The 13,830-nt window shown below is 51.9% G+C and overlaps 3 protein-coding genes across 3 annotated transcripts; all 3 read left to right on the top strand.

Moving 5' to 3' along the window:
* Window positions 1-272: 272 nt before the first annotated feature.
* Window positions 273-3,541, top strand: BDZ83DRAFT_642023 (Sec23/Sec24 trunk domain-containing protein). The gene is made up of 8 exons (XM_060509586.1): window positions 273-397; window positions 458-608; window positions 664-794; window positions 848-1,142; window positions 1,199-1,678; window positions 1,734-2,831; window positions 2,884-3,083; window positions 3,142-3,541. Exons 2-8 carry the CDS (start codon window positions 516-518, stop codon window positions 3,164-3,166), a joined length of 2,322 nt encoding a protein of 773 aa, XP_060358367.1. The 5' UTR covers window positions 273-397; window positions 458-515; the 3' UTR covers window positions 3,167-3,541.
* Window positions 3,542-3,989: 448 nt separating this feature from the next.
* Window positions 3,990-5,185, top strand: BDZ83DRAFT_154726 (ribosomal protein L11). The gene is made up of 4 exons (XM_060501351.1): window positions 3,990-4,190; window positions 4,259-4,292; window positions 4,364-4,484; window positions 4,567-5,185. Exons 1-4 carry the CDS (start codon window positions 4,187-4,189, stop codon window positions 4,948-4,950), a joined length of 543 nt encoding a protein of 180 aa, XP_060358366.1. The 5' UTR covers window positions 3,990-4,186; the 3' UTR covers window positions 4,951-5,185.
* Window positions 5,186-7,384: 2,199 nt separating this feature from the next.
* BDZ83DRAFT_592497 (tetratricopeptide) lies at window positions 7,385-12,367 on the top strand (the record flags this gene model as incomplete). The annotated part of the gene is made up of 4 exons (XM_060506541.1): window positions 7,385-9,003; window positions 9,091-10,998; window positions 11,060-11,669; window positions 11,732-12,367. 4 exons carry the CDS (start codon window positions 7,385-7,387, stop codon window positions 12,365-12,367), a joined length of 4,773 nt encoding a protein of 1,590 aa, XP_060358365.1.
* Window positions 12,368-13,830: the final 1,463 nt, after the last annotated feature.

The following is a 13,830-nucleotide window of genomic DNA, read 5'->3' as shown; positions in this document are numbered from 1 at the left end:
GCCCGAGCAGCTAGTTAAGGCAGAACTTTAAAATAAATACGTTATAAGATTTGAGTTTCTCTTAGCTAGCGTAGCTGCCAATCGCTGAACCTCAGCCACACCCTATGGCTGGGCTAGTTAGATGCCCGTGCGCTACACCACCTACGCGCAGCCGCAGCCGCAGCACGCGCCAGATACCTACAGTCCTGGTATCCGTACTGGTAGGTCACTGGCAGGTAGGTAGCCCGTCTCCACCACAGCTTGTTCCTGCCACATTGCCTCCACTGGTAGACCACAGCTCAAAGCTGCCGTCGTGTGCTAACTATACCGTGGCCGTAACAAGTTACTTTCTCCCTCGTGTCCTCTATTGAACATAGCAACCCTCGCGACACGCGCAAACCATTTGCTGGCAACTACAGTATGACTTAAACACACCATTCTTCCCGTCTAAATATCTAACACTGACCACAACTCTCAGGATTCACGCTGCAGCCGCATTGCCCGATTATCGATCTCAGTAGAGCACTCACACAACGATGGACTACGAAGCTCTTAAGGAGCAATGGAGCGAGGTCGAGGACCGGGATGGAGTTCGCCTGAGTTGGAATGTGTTTCCTAGCTCTCGTATGGTCAGTTGCGCTCGGCAAAGTGTCTTTCTGCATCTTCTGATATGTGCTTATATAGGAAGCATCGCGCTTGGTCGTGCCGATCGGTGCCAACTACACTCCTCTGAAAGAGAAGCCCGACACACCACTCCTCCAATTCGAACCGGTGACCTGCAAGCAACCTTGCCGTTCCGTCCTCAATCCCTTCTGGTGAGTCAAGTGAGCTGAGTTATTTCGGGATCTATAAATCTGACCAGGGCTAGTTCTGTGGACGTAAGAGCCCGTCTCTGGATCTGTCCGTTCTGCCTGTCGCGGAACCCTCTTCCGCCCCATTACAAAGACATCACCGCCAATGCGATCCCCCCCGAACTTCACCCTTCCAACACTACGATCGAGTATCGTCTCTCGCGGCCGGCGCCAAGCCCCCCCATCTTCCTCTATGTTGTCGACACCTGCCAAGAGGATGACAGCCTGGCTGCGCTCAAGGAGTCATTGGTTATGAGCCTGAGCCTGCTTCCCGAGAATGCACTCGTTGGTTTAATCACATATGGCACGATGGTAAGTGCCGTATCCATTGGGTCCCCCATGACCCTCTTTGCTGACCACTTGTCAAGGCCCAAGTTCACGAAATCGGCTACACTGAATGCGCAAAATCATATGTCTTCCGCGGTAGCAAGGACTACTCTGCGAAGCAGGTGCAGGAGATGCTGGGCTTGCTCTCCCCAGCAATGCGACCTGGCATGCCCCAGCAGCAACCTGGAAGGCCCATGCCCGCCGGCCCTGCGTCGAGATTCCTGCTGCCCGTTCAGCAAGCAGAGTTTCAGCTGACAAAAGCTTTGGAGCAGCTTCAGAAAGATCCATGGCCCGTAGCCAACGACCGCAGGAGTCTGCGCTGCTCCGGCGTTGCTCTCAGTGTCGCAGTGGGACTCCTTGAGTCTTCATTCCAGCACGCCGGTGGCCGCATCATGCTCTTCGCTGGTGGACCGGCAACAGAGGGACCCGGCATGGTAGTTGGTCCGGAGCTGAGAGAGCCCATCCGATCGCATCACGACATTGATCGTGACAACATCAAGTACTACAAGAAGGCACTCAAGGTCGGTACTTAGATGGGGTTTCCTCTGCGTAGAAAAAGCTGACACTGTTCCCTAGTTTTATGACATCTTGGCCAAGAGGACCGCTCATAATGGTCACATCATTGATATATTCGCGGGTTGTCTTGATCAAGTCGGTCTCTTAGAGATGAAGGGCCTCTGCAACTCCACCGGTGGCCACATGATTTTAACCGATAGTTTCACTTCCTCCATGTTCAGGCAATCGTTCATTCGCGTGTTCGAAAAGGATGGCGACGACAACTTGCTCATGGGCTTCAATGCTACTCTCGAAGTACTCACTACTAAAGAGTTGAAGGTTACTGGACTGATAGGCCATGCTATTTCACTTAACAAGAAATCGACATCGGTTGGAGAGACGGAATGTGGCATAGGGAACACATGCTCATGGAAGATGTGCGGTATCGACCCCAACGCCAGCTACGGCGTGTACTTCGAGATCGCAAGTCAGGGAGGCCCCACGCAGCATCAGCAAACGCCACAGAAGGGCATGATTCAGTTCCTTACTTACTACCAACACTCGTCAGGCCAATTCCATCTGAGGGTTACGACAATTGCCAGAAATCTTAGTGGCCCAGCTGGCGATCCAGCTATCGCGCAATCGTTCGACCAGGAAGCTGCTGCTGTCTTGATGTCTCGCATTGCAGTATTCAAGGCCGAAGTTGATGATGGCCCGGATGTCTTGCGCTGGGTTGACAGGATGCTTATCAGACTCTGCTCCCGCTTTGCAGACTACAGGAAAGATGATCCATCTTCCTTCCGGCTCGAGAAGAACTTTACACTGTACCCGCAGTTCATGTTCCATCTCAGAAGGAGTCAATTCCTACAGGTCTTCAACAACTCCCCCGACGAGACGGCCTTCTATCGCCATGTTCTTAACCACGAGGACGTGAGCAACTCTCTCATCATGATACAGCCCACGTTAGACTCGTACACGTTTGATCAGGAGGGTGGCCAACCTGTGTTGCTGGACTCGACTTCTATTCAGCCCACCCACATCCTTCTTCTCGACACTTTCTTCCACATTCTCATTTTCCACGGCGAGACGGTCGCCGAATGGCGCAAGGCGGGATACCAGGACCAAGAGGGCTACGAGAACTTTGCATCTCTGCTCGAGCAGCCGAAGGAAGACGCAAGAGTAAGCTCTCTTCCTTCGTCAAGTTCTCCGTATGTCAGCTAACACTATGTAGGATCTCATCACCGACAGATTTCCACTTCCTCGATTCATTGTTTGTGATGCTGGAGGTTCTCAAGCCCGATTCCTCCTGTCGAAGCTCAACCCGTCGACCACGCACACTACCGGAGCTTATGGCGGCGTGGGTGCGCAAAACGCCCAGACTATTTTCACCGATGATGTGTCTCTGCAAACCTTTATGGACCATCTCATGAAGTAAGGAATTGTTCAATGTTTGTCCTATCCTAATGGACTTGCTAACTATGGGTGCTAGGCTGGCCGTGAGCGGTACAAACTAGATGACGGGGTTGCGTATCGTCAGGGGCTGAGGAGGATATTGGTGCCAGCAACGACTTGGTGGCCGTCCTGGTCGTGCTAGAAGACGACAAATCCGTTAGATGGGGGATCAAGGGCATGGTCGCAAATTCGGAGTCTTGATATTCCTAGCATAAAAGACTTTTGACTTTGCCGTAGTTATGAAGACAAATGCCAATGGAGACTGAATAATTCTGTGTAAGATTTTAATTACGCGGGTAGGGTGGGAAATGGACCTTGCGGTCTGTGAAACATATCGGATTGTATCATGAGAGCAAGGCAAATGAGACAATAAGCTCAACGCTGTTGAGTCTCTACCTAAGTTGGGGTATTTGAAGAGTCCTATCTACCTTACCCAACGCAACTTTGTTTGACCTTGCACATGTGAAGCTTGACAGAGTGGGGATGTTAGGTAGCTGAAGGACCCCGCCCCCACCAAGACGATTGATTACCTACCAGGTACGGAGTGGGAGCGGAGGGAGGCAAGGTAATGCACGGAGTACATCAGATGGGCACCTGTATCCGTACCTAAATTTTCCTAGGGCAATGCCGCAATTGCTGAGGCGCACTCCATCTCTCGGCAAAGTTGCCTTTCTGACGTGTGGCTAGAGTTAAGGTAGTCGTGGGCAGGTAAGGTAGCGAATGTGGCTTAGCCTATCTGTAGCGAGAGCTGATAAGAAGATAAGATAGGTAAGGTAGGTAATATCATCAATCGATAGCACTTTAAGTTAGGTGCGAACAAACCACGTGATAGTTGCGGCTTTCTTTAAGACCCTTCGTGGATAGTGGATAGTGGAGCGCGAAAAAGGGTCATTGGCCAGGCTTGTGTGCACCAATTTTCTCCACTCAGCCACATGAATTGTGGCGCAGTATCTTAGTGTTTTTTGCCTAGGGCTGTGAGAAGGCGCACAGAACTAATCAACATTTTCCCCCGTCCAACTCGGCCTCAACTCCATCTTTCGACACCAACTTTCCCATCAGACCCAGATCCGAGAGCAGACACGATGCGTAAGTGACCCTCTCGACTGCCATGAGGCCGAACAAGCGACGACAAGAAAACTAATAGTTTACCCCAGCTCCTAAATTCGATCCCAACGAAGTCAAGGTCATGTACGTCGCACCTTCCCCAAAACCCTCAACATTCGCGGTGATTATTCTTCTAACACAGTTTGCAAATTTAGCCACCTCCTGGCCACCGGAGGTGAGGTTGGTGCCTCCTCCGCCTTGGCCCCTAAGATCGGTCCTCTCGGTCTGTCTCCCAAGAAAGTTGGTGAAGATATCGCAAAGGCAACTGGCGACTGGGTATGGCAATCCCTCCAGCCATCAATCAACTTAACACCTCCGCAAGCAAGCCAGAACAGAACTGACATAATTGGAATTATAGAAGGGCCTCCGCGTGACGGTCAAGCTCACCATCCAGAACCGTCAAGCCGCCGTCTCCGTTGTCCCCACTGCCTCTTCCCTCATTATCCGCGCCCTCAAGGAGCCCCCTCGCGACCGCAAGAAGGAGAAGAACATCAAGCACAACAAGTCTGTTCCTCTGGAGGAGATCATCGAGATTGCGAGAACCATGCGCCACAAGTCTTTCTCCAAGACGTTGGAGGGAGGTGTTAAGGAGATTCTGGGAACGGCAAACAGTGTTGGGTGCCAGGTTGACGGCAAGAGCCCCAAGGCCATCACCGATGCCATCGATGCTGGTGAGATTGACAGTAAGTACCAACCATCCTCCGATCAGTTGCATTCCGCTAACAAGGTAACTAGTCCCTGAGGAATAAAGGAGGTCAATAGCTGGACGGACACTCTCGCATGACTTCTGGAGTTTAGGAATGGTTCTGCATTAAGGGGACTACCCAAAAGGGACAACCTTGGGCAAAGAAAAAAAGAATTGCCAAATGACAAATGACAAAGTTTCTAAAACTGGCTTTTGCAATTTTGCTTGCCGCGAATTACCTTCTTGCGTGGTGATGTCAGGTCTGCGAATTGGTATGAGCATATCTGGTCAGAGTCTCGGATGTGCTATGGCATATCTATGTCCTGGTTTCAAGATAATTTGAAGCTTCTCAGTAGCAGGGCCATGTCTATAACATTGTACTGGACTCCGCAAGCCGACTAGGTAGATTCTTTTGGCATGGTTAAGAAGGACGTAATTGTAGCATTGGTCATGGCTCGGAGAATGCGCACTCGAAGAACCGGTCATAGATCTGGCCTAACACCCGTAAGGTAGATAACAAACGATGCTTGGTGGATTGCAGGCTTTGGTAGTGGACGTGGGTGTTTGCGTGCTCAGTTGTGTCCTGTGACTATATCTCGAGTAAGTCTGACTTGATGCTTAAATGATTCAGACTGCGCAATTAGGTCATTAAATCATGGAGAAGGTGACCTTGTCTGGTTCTTGCGCAAGATGCGTAGAGGAGACTGGGGGAGGAAGGAGAATTATTTCATCCGGTATAGTGCATTTCTTACGTATGGCTGGTATAATTAGCATTGTCTTAGCCAGTGCAGCGAAACCAACGTGTTTGGCACTAATGCATGGATCCAGGCTTGTCACCTCATCGACCGGCGTTTAAGATTGATAACAGGTCAGGTTGCTTTCATTGTTGGATTTGCTGGGTGTTTTGCCCGCCGTTCCCCATTGCTTTATGTCCAACGAATAATGAGCATCGTGTCCCCGACTGATAACATCCGCACCTGTACTATGAGGTGTGTAATCGCTTTTCTCGACTACGGCTGGGGATTACGATATCGCCCTCCCCCGAGACATTTGCCATCCCCTCCGTATTTGCATCCCTTTGTCCCAAGTACCCATGAGCCGTTGCCAGCCGCTGCCTCCTGTCCTGTATCCGTATCTCTTTCGTTACTCACCTCGTCTGACCGCTTTTGAGAAGTACGGAGCGCGCCCCAGTTGTAACCCCCCACCCCGCCCGCCCCGTCACCTACCATGCGTCAAGCCTCAGGGTATCTTTCCTCACCTCATCACACCCACCCCAGTCACGACATCCGACTTTGAGCTGCCAGGCCCCCAATCCTAGGCACCCATGCCCATGGTCCGCGCATACACAATCCTGCGCATACTCGTGTCTAGTTTTCGTACGGGATACGTAGTGTGCTGACCTTTTCCTCACGCCGTAAGGTACGCTCTGCTCTTGGATGCGTACTTCCGCGTCAGGCTGGAGGTCATGAGTTGGGAGGGAACCTGGAGATTTCCTGACAGATCCTTGAGACAAATCGACTGAATCTGGGCCACAGGACAGCCTTCTGGACAACTCGCTGTATCGGGCTGATATCCATTCCAATAAATAGTCTGGCAATAAGACTCCTGATCCTGTTACACTGCTGTGACTGCCGTATCTGCCTGGGTGATCCATCTGGGTGAACGCCTAATATATTTGACCTGCGCTTCTTCCTTCTCCCAACGGCTGCTGTGCTACGGCTACGGCTACGACCACCACCACCACCCAACTGGGGCTAAACCGGGCTGAATCGCATTGCATCTTCCCACCACAACCAAACCTGTAGCCACGGCCACGGCTGCAAGCTATAGCTGTCATTCCCGCTCCCGTCGCGGCTACCGCCACGGCTACTGTTACGGCTACTACTACTATTACTACTACTGCTGCTGCAGACTTCGCACTAGTCGCATTGTGTCTCGTTCCGCGCTCCACGTTACTTTCGCAATCTTCCTCTCGTCAATAGAGGACTACTCGATCGACTGCCTCAACCTCTCCTCCTTCGATCTTTCTCGCTGAACCCGTCGGACAGGTCGACCGTCTCCAACGTCGCCGTTCTTCTTTCAGGCCCCCCAGGCTCGCATTGCCCCGACCGACGAACCCGGCGCCATCTTTACGACTTAACGACGAACCTATATCGAAAGAAGAAAAAAACGATCTTTTCTCGACATTGCCCTCCGTCGCGCTTCGTCGAACTTGAACCACAAGGGAGTCGAGTCCCTAGGCTTGAAAAGGCCGCAGGGCAGGTGGCATTGCTATCGGGCATTGGCACAGCCGTTCGCTCGAGGCGTCCCAGAGGCCATGCCCGTCAGCCAGCCTGTCAGCCATGCTTTAGCCAGCAGGCAATGACAACTGGTTCCCGGACCGATATATCCAGCCTGGAACTCGCAGCACTCTCCTTTGTGCTGAGCTCGCTCGTTCCGTGCTTCGCTTCATGATACCCAGAAGCGCCTCGTGGTCTTCATCACATAACCCATGTTGCCTCTAGTTCAAATGCACCATACGGTGCCACAGGCGCCAAACTTCGATCCCCTCCCGCCCTTCCAGCAGCCACAACATCAGCAGTACCACCTCCAGCACCACCAGCCAGAAGACTACCCACCGCAACAACATAACTACCATCTGCTTCCTCACTTTAGCACGTATACATTCAACCAGAACTTACGCTGCCTGCCTGCTGGCTCGGCGAACGCTCTTTTCCCTGACGGCAAGACGCCACGATCCTTTCCAATTCGAACTTCACACCCAAACCAACCGATTCAGCGCCGCACGACGGCCGCAGGCCAGTCGCATTTCCTCGACGGACGGGAGCATCAGTTGCGACGTAAGACGCCGAATGGCACTATTGAAGCTGGCTACGATGGTTCTCATGCTCAATACGCTTCGGGGCCTCCGCCCCTGAAGCAGATGGCGCTCCCGGCGGTTCAAATGGCGTATAGTACGAACCGCCCCCATCAGACCGTCGACCAGATCCGCAATTCTTTACCTGTACGTGATCACGCAGGCGGTAGTTTGAATATAACGCCTCCAACATACCAACCATGGCCCCTTGCACAGGACTTGACGCACCAGTCAATGCACTCTACCGTCTCTCCGGCCTCTTCGCAATATGGGTTCAACACTCCGGACGCGGCTGCACTATTTGGCTCTACTTCTCAGCTTCATTCGCGGCCTTCGCTGTTCAACATCAACCCGTACTTCCCGGGGACTCTCCCTTCTGGAAACACTGGAGCTAGCATCCCGGGACTATCACATGTAGCAAACCCGTGGTTTCCGACGCATCAGCAAGAGCAGAGCTATGTCGGCCCGCCGATGCACCATACCCCGTCTCCGTCACCCTCGATTTATGACCATCGTTACTCCAAGGTGCAGAATCAGATGATAGGACCGTCTGCGCACTTCACCCCACCGGATCCTTACGCTCACCTCTCGGCATATGGGTCGGGCTTTCTGCAACCTGCACAAACTCATTTGGAGGCTCTTACGCTAGAACCGCATCAAGCTATCAGCGCTGTTGATTCTACGCACAAGACACATCCGTCCGCGTTCAGAGAAAAGGCACTGGCTCAAGCGCACCGAAGTTATGTCGATTTACTTGCACTCTTGCATCATGGGCGTAAAACTCAGCAGTTGAGGCCTGGCTCGGCTCTGAGCACTACCTCGAGAATGGTGGTATATCCCAAACCGCCTAAACAGCCCATCGTCACCTTGGCCCCGGACCTCTTTTTCCCAGGAGATGCCGCTATGATGGCCAACGCAAAATGCAGGAACAGCCAAGACAGCATGCTATTCGGTCCCTTGGGAGACAAATCGCCACTCACAACTCAGCACGCTGGCTGGGACGGGGTTACGGATTTCCGGCATGGCAATTTCCCGGTCACGAACTCAAATGGCTCTTTGTATCCAAATCAGATCTCGAGAGGCTCACCTCTCGCGAATGCCAAAAGCTCCCTAGAGCTTCTCACCCGTCTATGTGAGCATTCCAAATGGAAATGGATCGATGGAGTTTTACTGGGAGGCTGCTTGCACTACGGCCTGGAACACTTTGAGGAAGCCTTAGAATGGTTTACCCGAATCACTTCACTAGAGCCGAAGTAAGTCTTCATCCCACCTTTTTTGTCTTGCGTCTGGCTTCTACTGTTATGGTGTTACGAAATCACTCTTACTAACTCGTCATGGAGTCATGTGGAAGCAATGTCGAATCAGGCAGCGACTTTGTACTGTCTGAACAGACAAGACGAGGCGGAGAAATGCTGGTTGAAGGCGATCAAAACTCGACCGCAGTACCTTGAAGCAGTAGAGCATCTGGTTGGTCTGCTGTATAAGAAGAAAAGCGTCGACGCGGTTGAGGTCATCAGTTTTATTCAAAAGTCTCTCAGGCTACCAAAGGGATCAACAGGGGAGACTGGCTACGGCACTGACGCCGCCCGAAGAGATGCTGCTTCCAGCATGGCGACTAGCCTTGTAGACGAAAGCCGAACCCAGCCTGGCTTTGGTTCGAGCGGTTATGCCATTCCAGGGAACGAAAATGGCCGCATCCTCGCATTAGTCCATGCCAAAGGGACGATGCTGTACAGTCTGAAGGATATCGCAGGAGCATCTGAAGCCTTTGAGGAAGCTGTCTTGATCAGCGCAGGAAGAAGAACAGCATCCGTTCAGACGTTGGTCCGACAGATTCAGCAGGTTCTGGCACCAAACGGCAGCAATCGCCACGTTATCGACACGGCGACGCCGTCTCGCCCATTGTTACTGCCACCCGAACAGGCGAGGCGCACGGCAAAGCTGGTATTTTCTAACAACGGCGATCTCCCTGGACTACGGTTCGTGCCTGAGGGCGGCCCTAAGCGAGCGGCAATTCAAACTACGAGCAACTCGCTACTTTCTCTCGCCAAGATATTCCAGGATGCCATGTCCTCTGGCTCGCAGGCTGCGGGACTGGTGAGGAAGTCGGCCGGCGTTGGTGACATTCTGTCTCTTTACTATCTTTCATTATCACTTCAAGAGAGTCCATCAACGGCAAACAATGTAGGCATTCTACTTGCCAGTGTACAGCAGCCCATGGCAGCTACGTCGAGTCAGACTTTGTCATCATTGCCTAGTATTCCTGGCATTACCCCTGGCAGTGGACTCGCTTTGGCTCTTGCGTACTACAACTACGGGCTTACACTGGATCCGAAGCACGTTCACCTGCACACCAATCTCGGAAGCCTTCTCAAGGACATTGGACAGCTGGACCTGGCAATTCAGATGTATGAGCAGGCTGTCCAGTGTGATGGAAACTTTGATATAGCCCTAACAAATCTTGCAAATGCCGTCAAGGATCGGGGGCGTATCAGCGATGCAATCACATACTACAAAAGGGCTGTTCATTCCAATCCAGAATTTGCAGAAGCAGTGTGCGGATTATCTACAGCCTTGAACTCGGTTTGCGACTGGAGAGGCAGGGGCGGCGCACTCCTCCAGGGGGGCACATACGATCGCTGGCATGTCGACAATGAGGGCATGTTTTTCGATGCCACAAAGGAAGACCAAGGATCCGGCCTCACGAAGAAGGTTATCGACATTGTGTCTCGCCAACTCGCTGACGCGTCAACTTGGGGCGTTGGCGTTCTACAAGATAACGACATTGCAGCATTAGTTGCGCAGCTGTGTTTGGCCGATGGGGAGTCGAAAGACGCTCACGCCGACTTCTCGACAAAACTACTAAGCTGGTCCAAGAGCCCTTGGGAAGGATCGCGTCTGCTGAGGCTCGTGGAGCGTGGAGCACGGGCGGCGATGCGGAGATGGTACTGCGACAAATTTGTTCGGGGCTCAATGAAGTCGGCCTCGGAGTACATGCGTCCTCAACTGCCGTCTACCCTCGCTGTACCGTCCGCTCCAACAGTTCTACCATTCCATACCTTCACCTGCCCCTTAACTGCGAAGGACATTCGCATGATATCACAACGAAACGCGTTCAGGATTTCCTGTTCCACACTTCGTTCCCCCTGGCTTCCAAAGACAGTCTACCCTCCGCCTGCGCCTCCATCGCCTCATCTGAATGTTGGCTATGTTTCTTCAGACTTCAATAACCACCCCTTGGCTCACCTGTAAGACGGCTCGATTCAATTCAATGTCATCTTGTCGCAGTTTGTACTGACATCTGAATAGTATGCAATCTGTTTTCGGTTTCCACGATACCACTCGCGTAAAAGCATTTTGCTATGCCACGACAGCAAGTGATAAATCTATTCATCGACTGCAGATTGAACGTGAAGCGCCCGTATTCCGAGATGCCAGCACATGGACTTCGGACAAGCTAGTTGAGCAAATCGTTCAAGACAATATTCATATCCTTGTCAACCTGAATGGCTACACTAGAGGTGCCCGCAACGAAATTTTTGCAGCGAGACCTGTTCCGATCCAGATGTCCTTCATGGGCTTCGCTGGCAGCTTGGGTGCCGAGTGGTGTGACTATCTGCTCGCAGATGCCACAGCAATCCCCCCAGAGACACTACGCCCTTGGCGGGGTAACCTCTCTGTCAAAGACATTTTTGAGGACAAAACTGAAGAAGGCGATGGAGAATGGATCTACTCGGAGAACATCGTGTTCTGCAAAGACACTTTCTTTTGCTGTGACCATGCGCAGTCGAGCGACCCTGATGAACACAAGGTTTCATGGGAAGATGAGCAGCGCCGACGGTGGAGCATGCGGAAAGAGCTGTTTCCTAATCTGCCCGATGATACCGTTATCATGGGAAACTTCAATCAACTATACAAGGTTCGTCATATTCCGCTTATTTATGCATCACTACCGGGACCAATAGCTAACTCAGTTTCAAGATCGACCCTACAACGTTTCGGACGTGGCTACGCATCCTGGCACAGGCTCCCAGGGCCATCCTTTGGCTCTTGCGATTCCCCGAATTGGGAGAAACGAATCTTAGGAGGACAGCGAAGGATTGGGCTGGGGAAGAAGTTGCCAGCCGAATCATCTTCACGGACGTGGCACCAAAGAACCAGCATATATCCCGAGCTCGCGTCTGCGATTTATTCCTCGACACTCCTGAGTGTAACGCGCACACTACGGCCGCAGATGTATTATGGTCTAGTACACCTCTTCTCACACTGCCACGGTACCCCTACAAGATGTGTTCGCGTATGGCGGCTTCAATCTTGAAGGGCGCGTTGCCTAAAGGTCCCATGGGTATTGAGGCAGCAAAAGACCTCATCGCCGGCAGTGAAGAAGAATACGAGCTCTTTGCCATCAGACTAGCCAATGACCTATCCTATCGAATTGGTCGTGGTGGCTATGGTGAAGGCAGGGGTCGGTTGGCAACCTTGCGCAAAACACTGTGGGACAACAAATGGACCTGTGCGCTTTTCGATACCAGACGATGGGTGGATGATCTAGAGAGGGCCTACGACGAAGCGTGGCGACGCTGGGTGGCAGGAGAGGACGGAGATATCTACTTGTAGAGGCTCCAGCATTTTTTTCAGGGGCATGGCAACTTCGATTACGCATTCATGTGCTGGGACGAAGAGCTCGCGCCCAGTACTTATACTTGCCGAAATCATGTTAGTTTTGGGACAATCTTCTTTTGACTTTTATTCTGGATGCACCACTAGGGACTTGCAGGCTGGCCGAGGTGCTGGCCAAGTTTAAACATCAGCAGCGGGAGTTCCAGGAGGAAGATATGCTATTGATTTGCCTAGACACCGGTCCAGAGCAATGCTGCTCGATGAACTGAGCATATTTTTGACTGCTTTGACATTATTGAGGAAAGCTCAGTGTTGTTTGCGGGATGGAATTGGCGTTTGAAGAGAGGTCTGCCTTGGAGCAGGTTATGGTGTACATAATAATACCCTGGGTCTCTTTCCTCGTCCATGTGAGATGTGAGGCCCTCGCGATCCATGTTTGATCGAAATCGATTGCTTTTACATTCTAGGCTTCAGCCAACCACCAAACCATCCCAATTAAGGTCAAAACTTTCAGACCCTTTTATCACTGACGTCCTTACACCTACCTCCGTAGGCTGCGTCTGCAGAGGCTTGAAAGCGACGACCAGTAGACACGGCGAGCATGAGAAAGTCAGGCTGGTTTGGAATGGGTGAGGTCGGGACTGTAATTCAGCATAGAGCTGGCGCCACTCATTCTTTCTCGGATCGGATATAGAGAGAAAGCGGAAACAGTATAACGATCCACCAAGCGGCTGTAGCCAGTACCAACGCACCCATCGTGGACTTGTAGTGGCATTCGTGTCATGGGAACACCAGTGAACAGGGAAGCTAAGCAGGCGGCAAGAACACCGTTGACTGGTTTCGTCAAACGTGAAAAAGCCCAGCGTTCCGTAAAGCAACCAATGGTAAGCCGAGGACGACAATGTTTCTCCCTCCGCACACGAACTACGAGAGGCTTCAGAATGGAAATGGGGCGTCGGCATGGCTCGCTAGTAATGACGCTCAACCTAGGCTCAACTGAAATAGCTTCCCTATGAGCTGCGTGTGTGTGTATGCCCGGAGACGACTATCGCACCGCCATCGAACCATGCCTTTTCCTACTTAGGGGTACCGGGGAGGAGGACGAACGCCACAAACGTGGAAACTAGGATTGCAGCAAGGGATGTGTGGTCTTGGAGCCGGATCTTCTTTCTCGATAACATGAGGATAATGATCATAGCCTGCTAGCCTTTTATTCAACAACGTTTGGGTCGAGGAGCGAAAGGAAAAGCTGTATTGAGAAAAGCGTCATACTCCTTCTGGGAATGAGTTGGCGTGGTGAAGTGGTCTAACGACTCGATGAATAAAACCACATGTGTTTTCATCTCCCAACGACCAAGATCATGAGGGGTCGGCAATTCGATCAAGCAAGACAAGTCTGAAATGATATGCGAAAAAAAGTCTACATCCTTCAATCAGCCCACTGGCCCCCCTACTAGTTT

This window comes from Colletotrichum acutatum (genome assembly GCF_030867785.1).
Source record: "Colletotrichum acutatum strain CBS 112980 chromosome Unknown BDZ83scaffold_192, whole genome shotgun sequence".
In the NCBI taxonomy this organism is placed as follows: Eukaryota; Fungi; Ascomycota; class Sordariomycetes; order Glomerellales; family Glomerellaceae; genus Colletotrichum; species Colletotrichum acutatum.
This window is presented reverse-complemented; position numbering and strand designations above follow the sequence as displayed.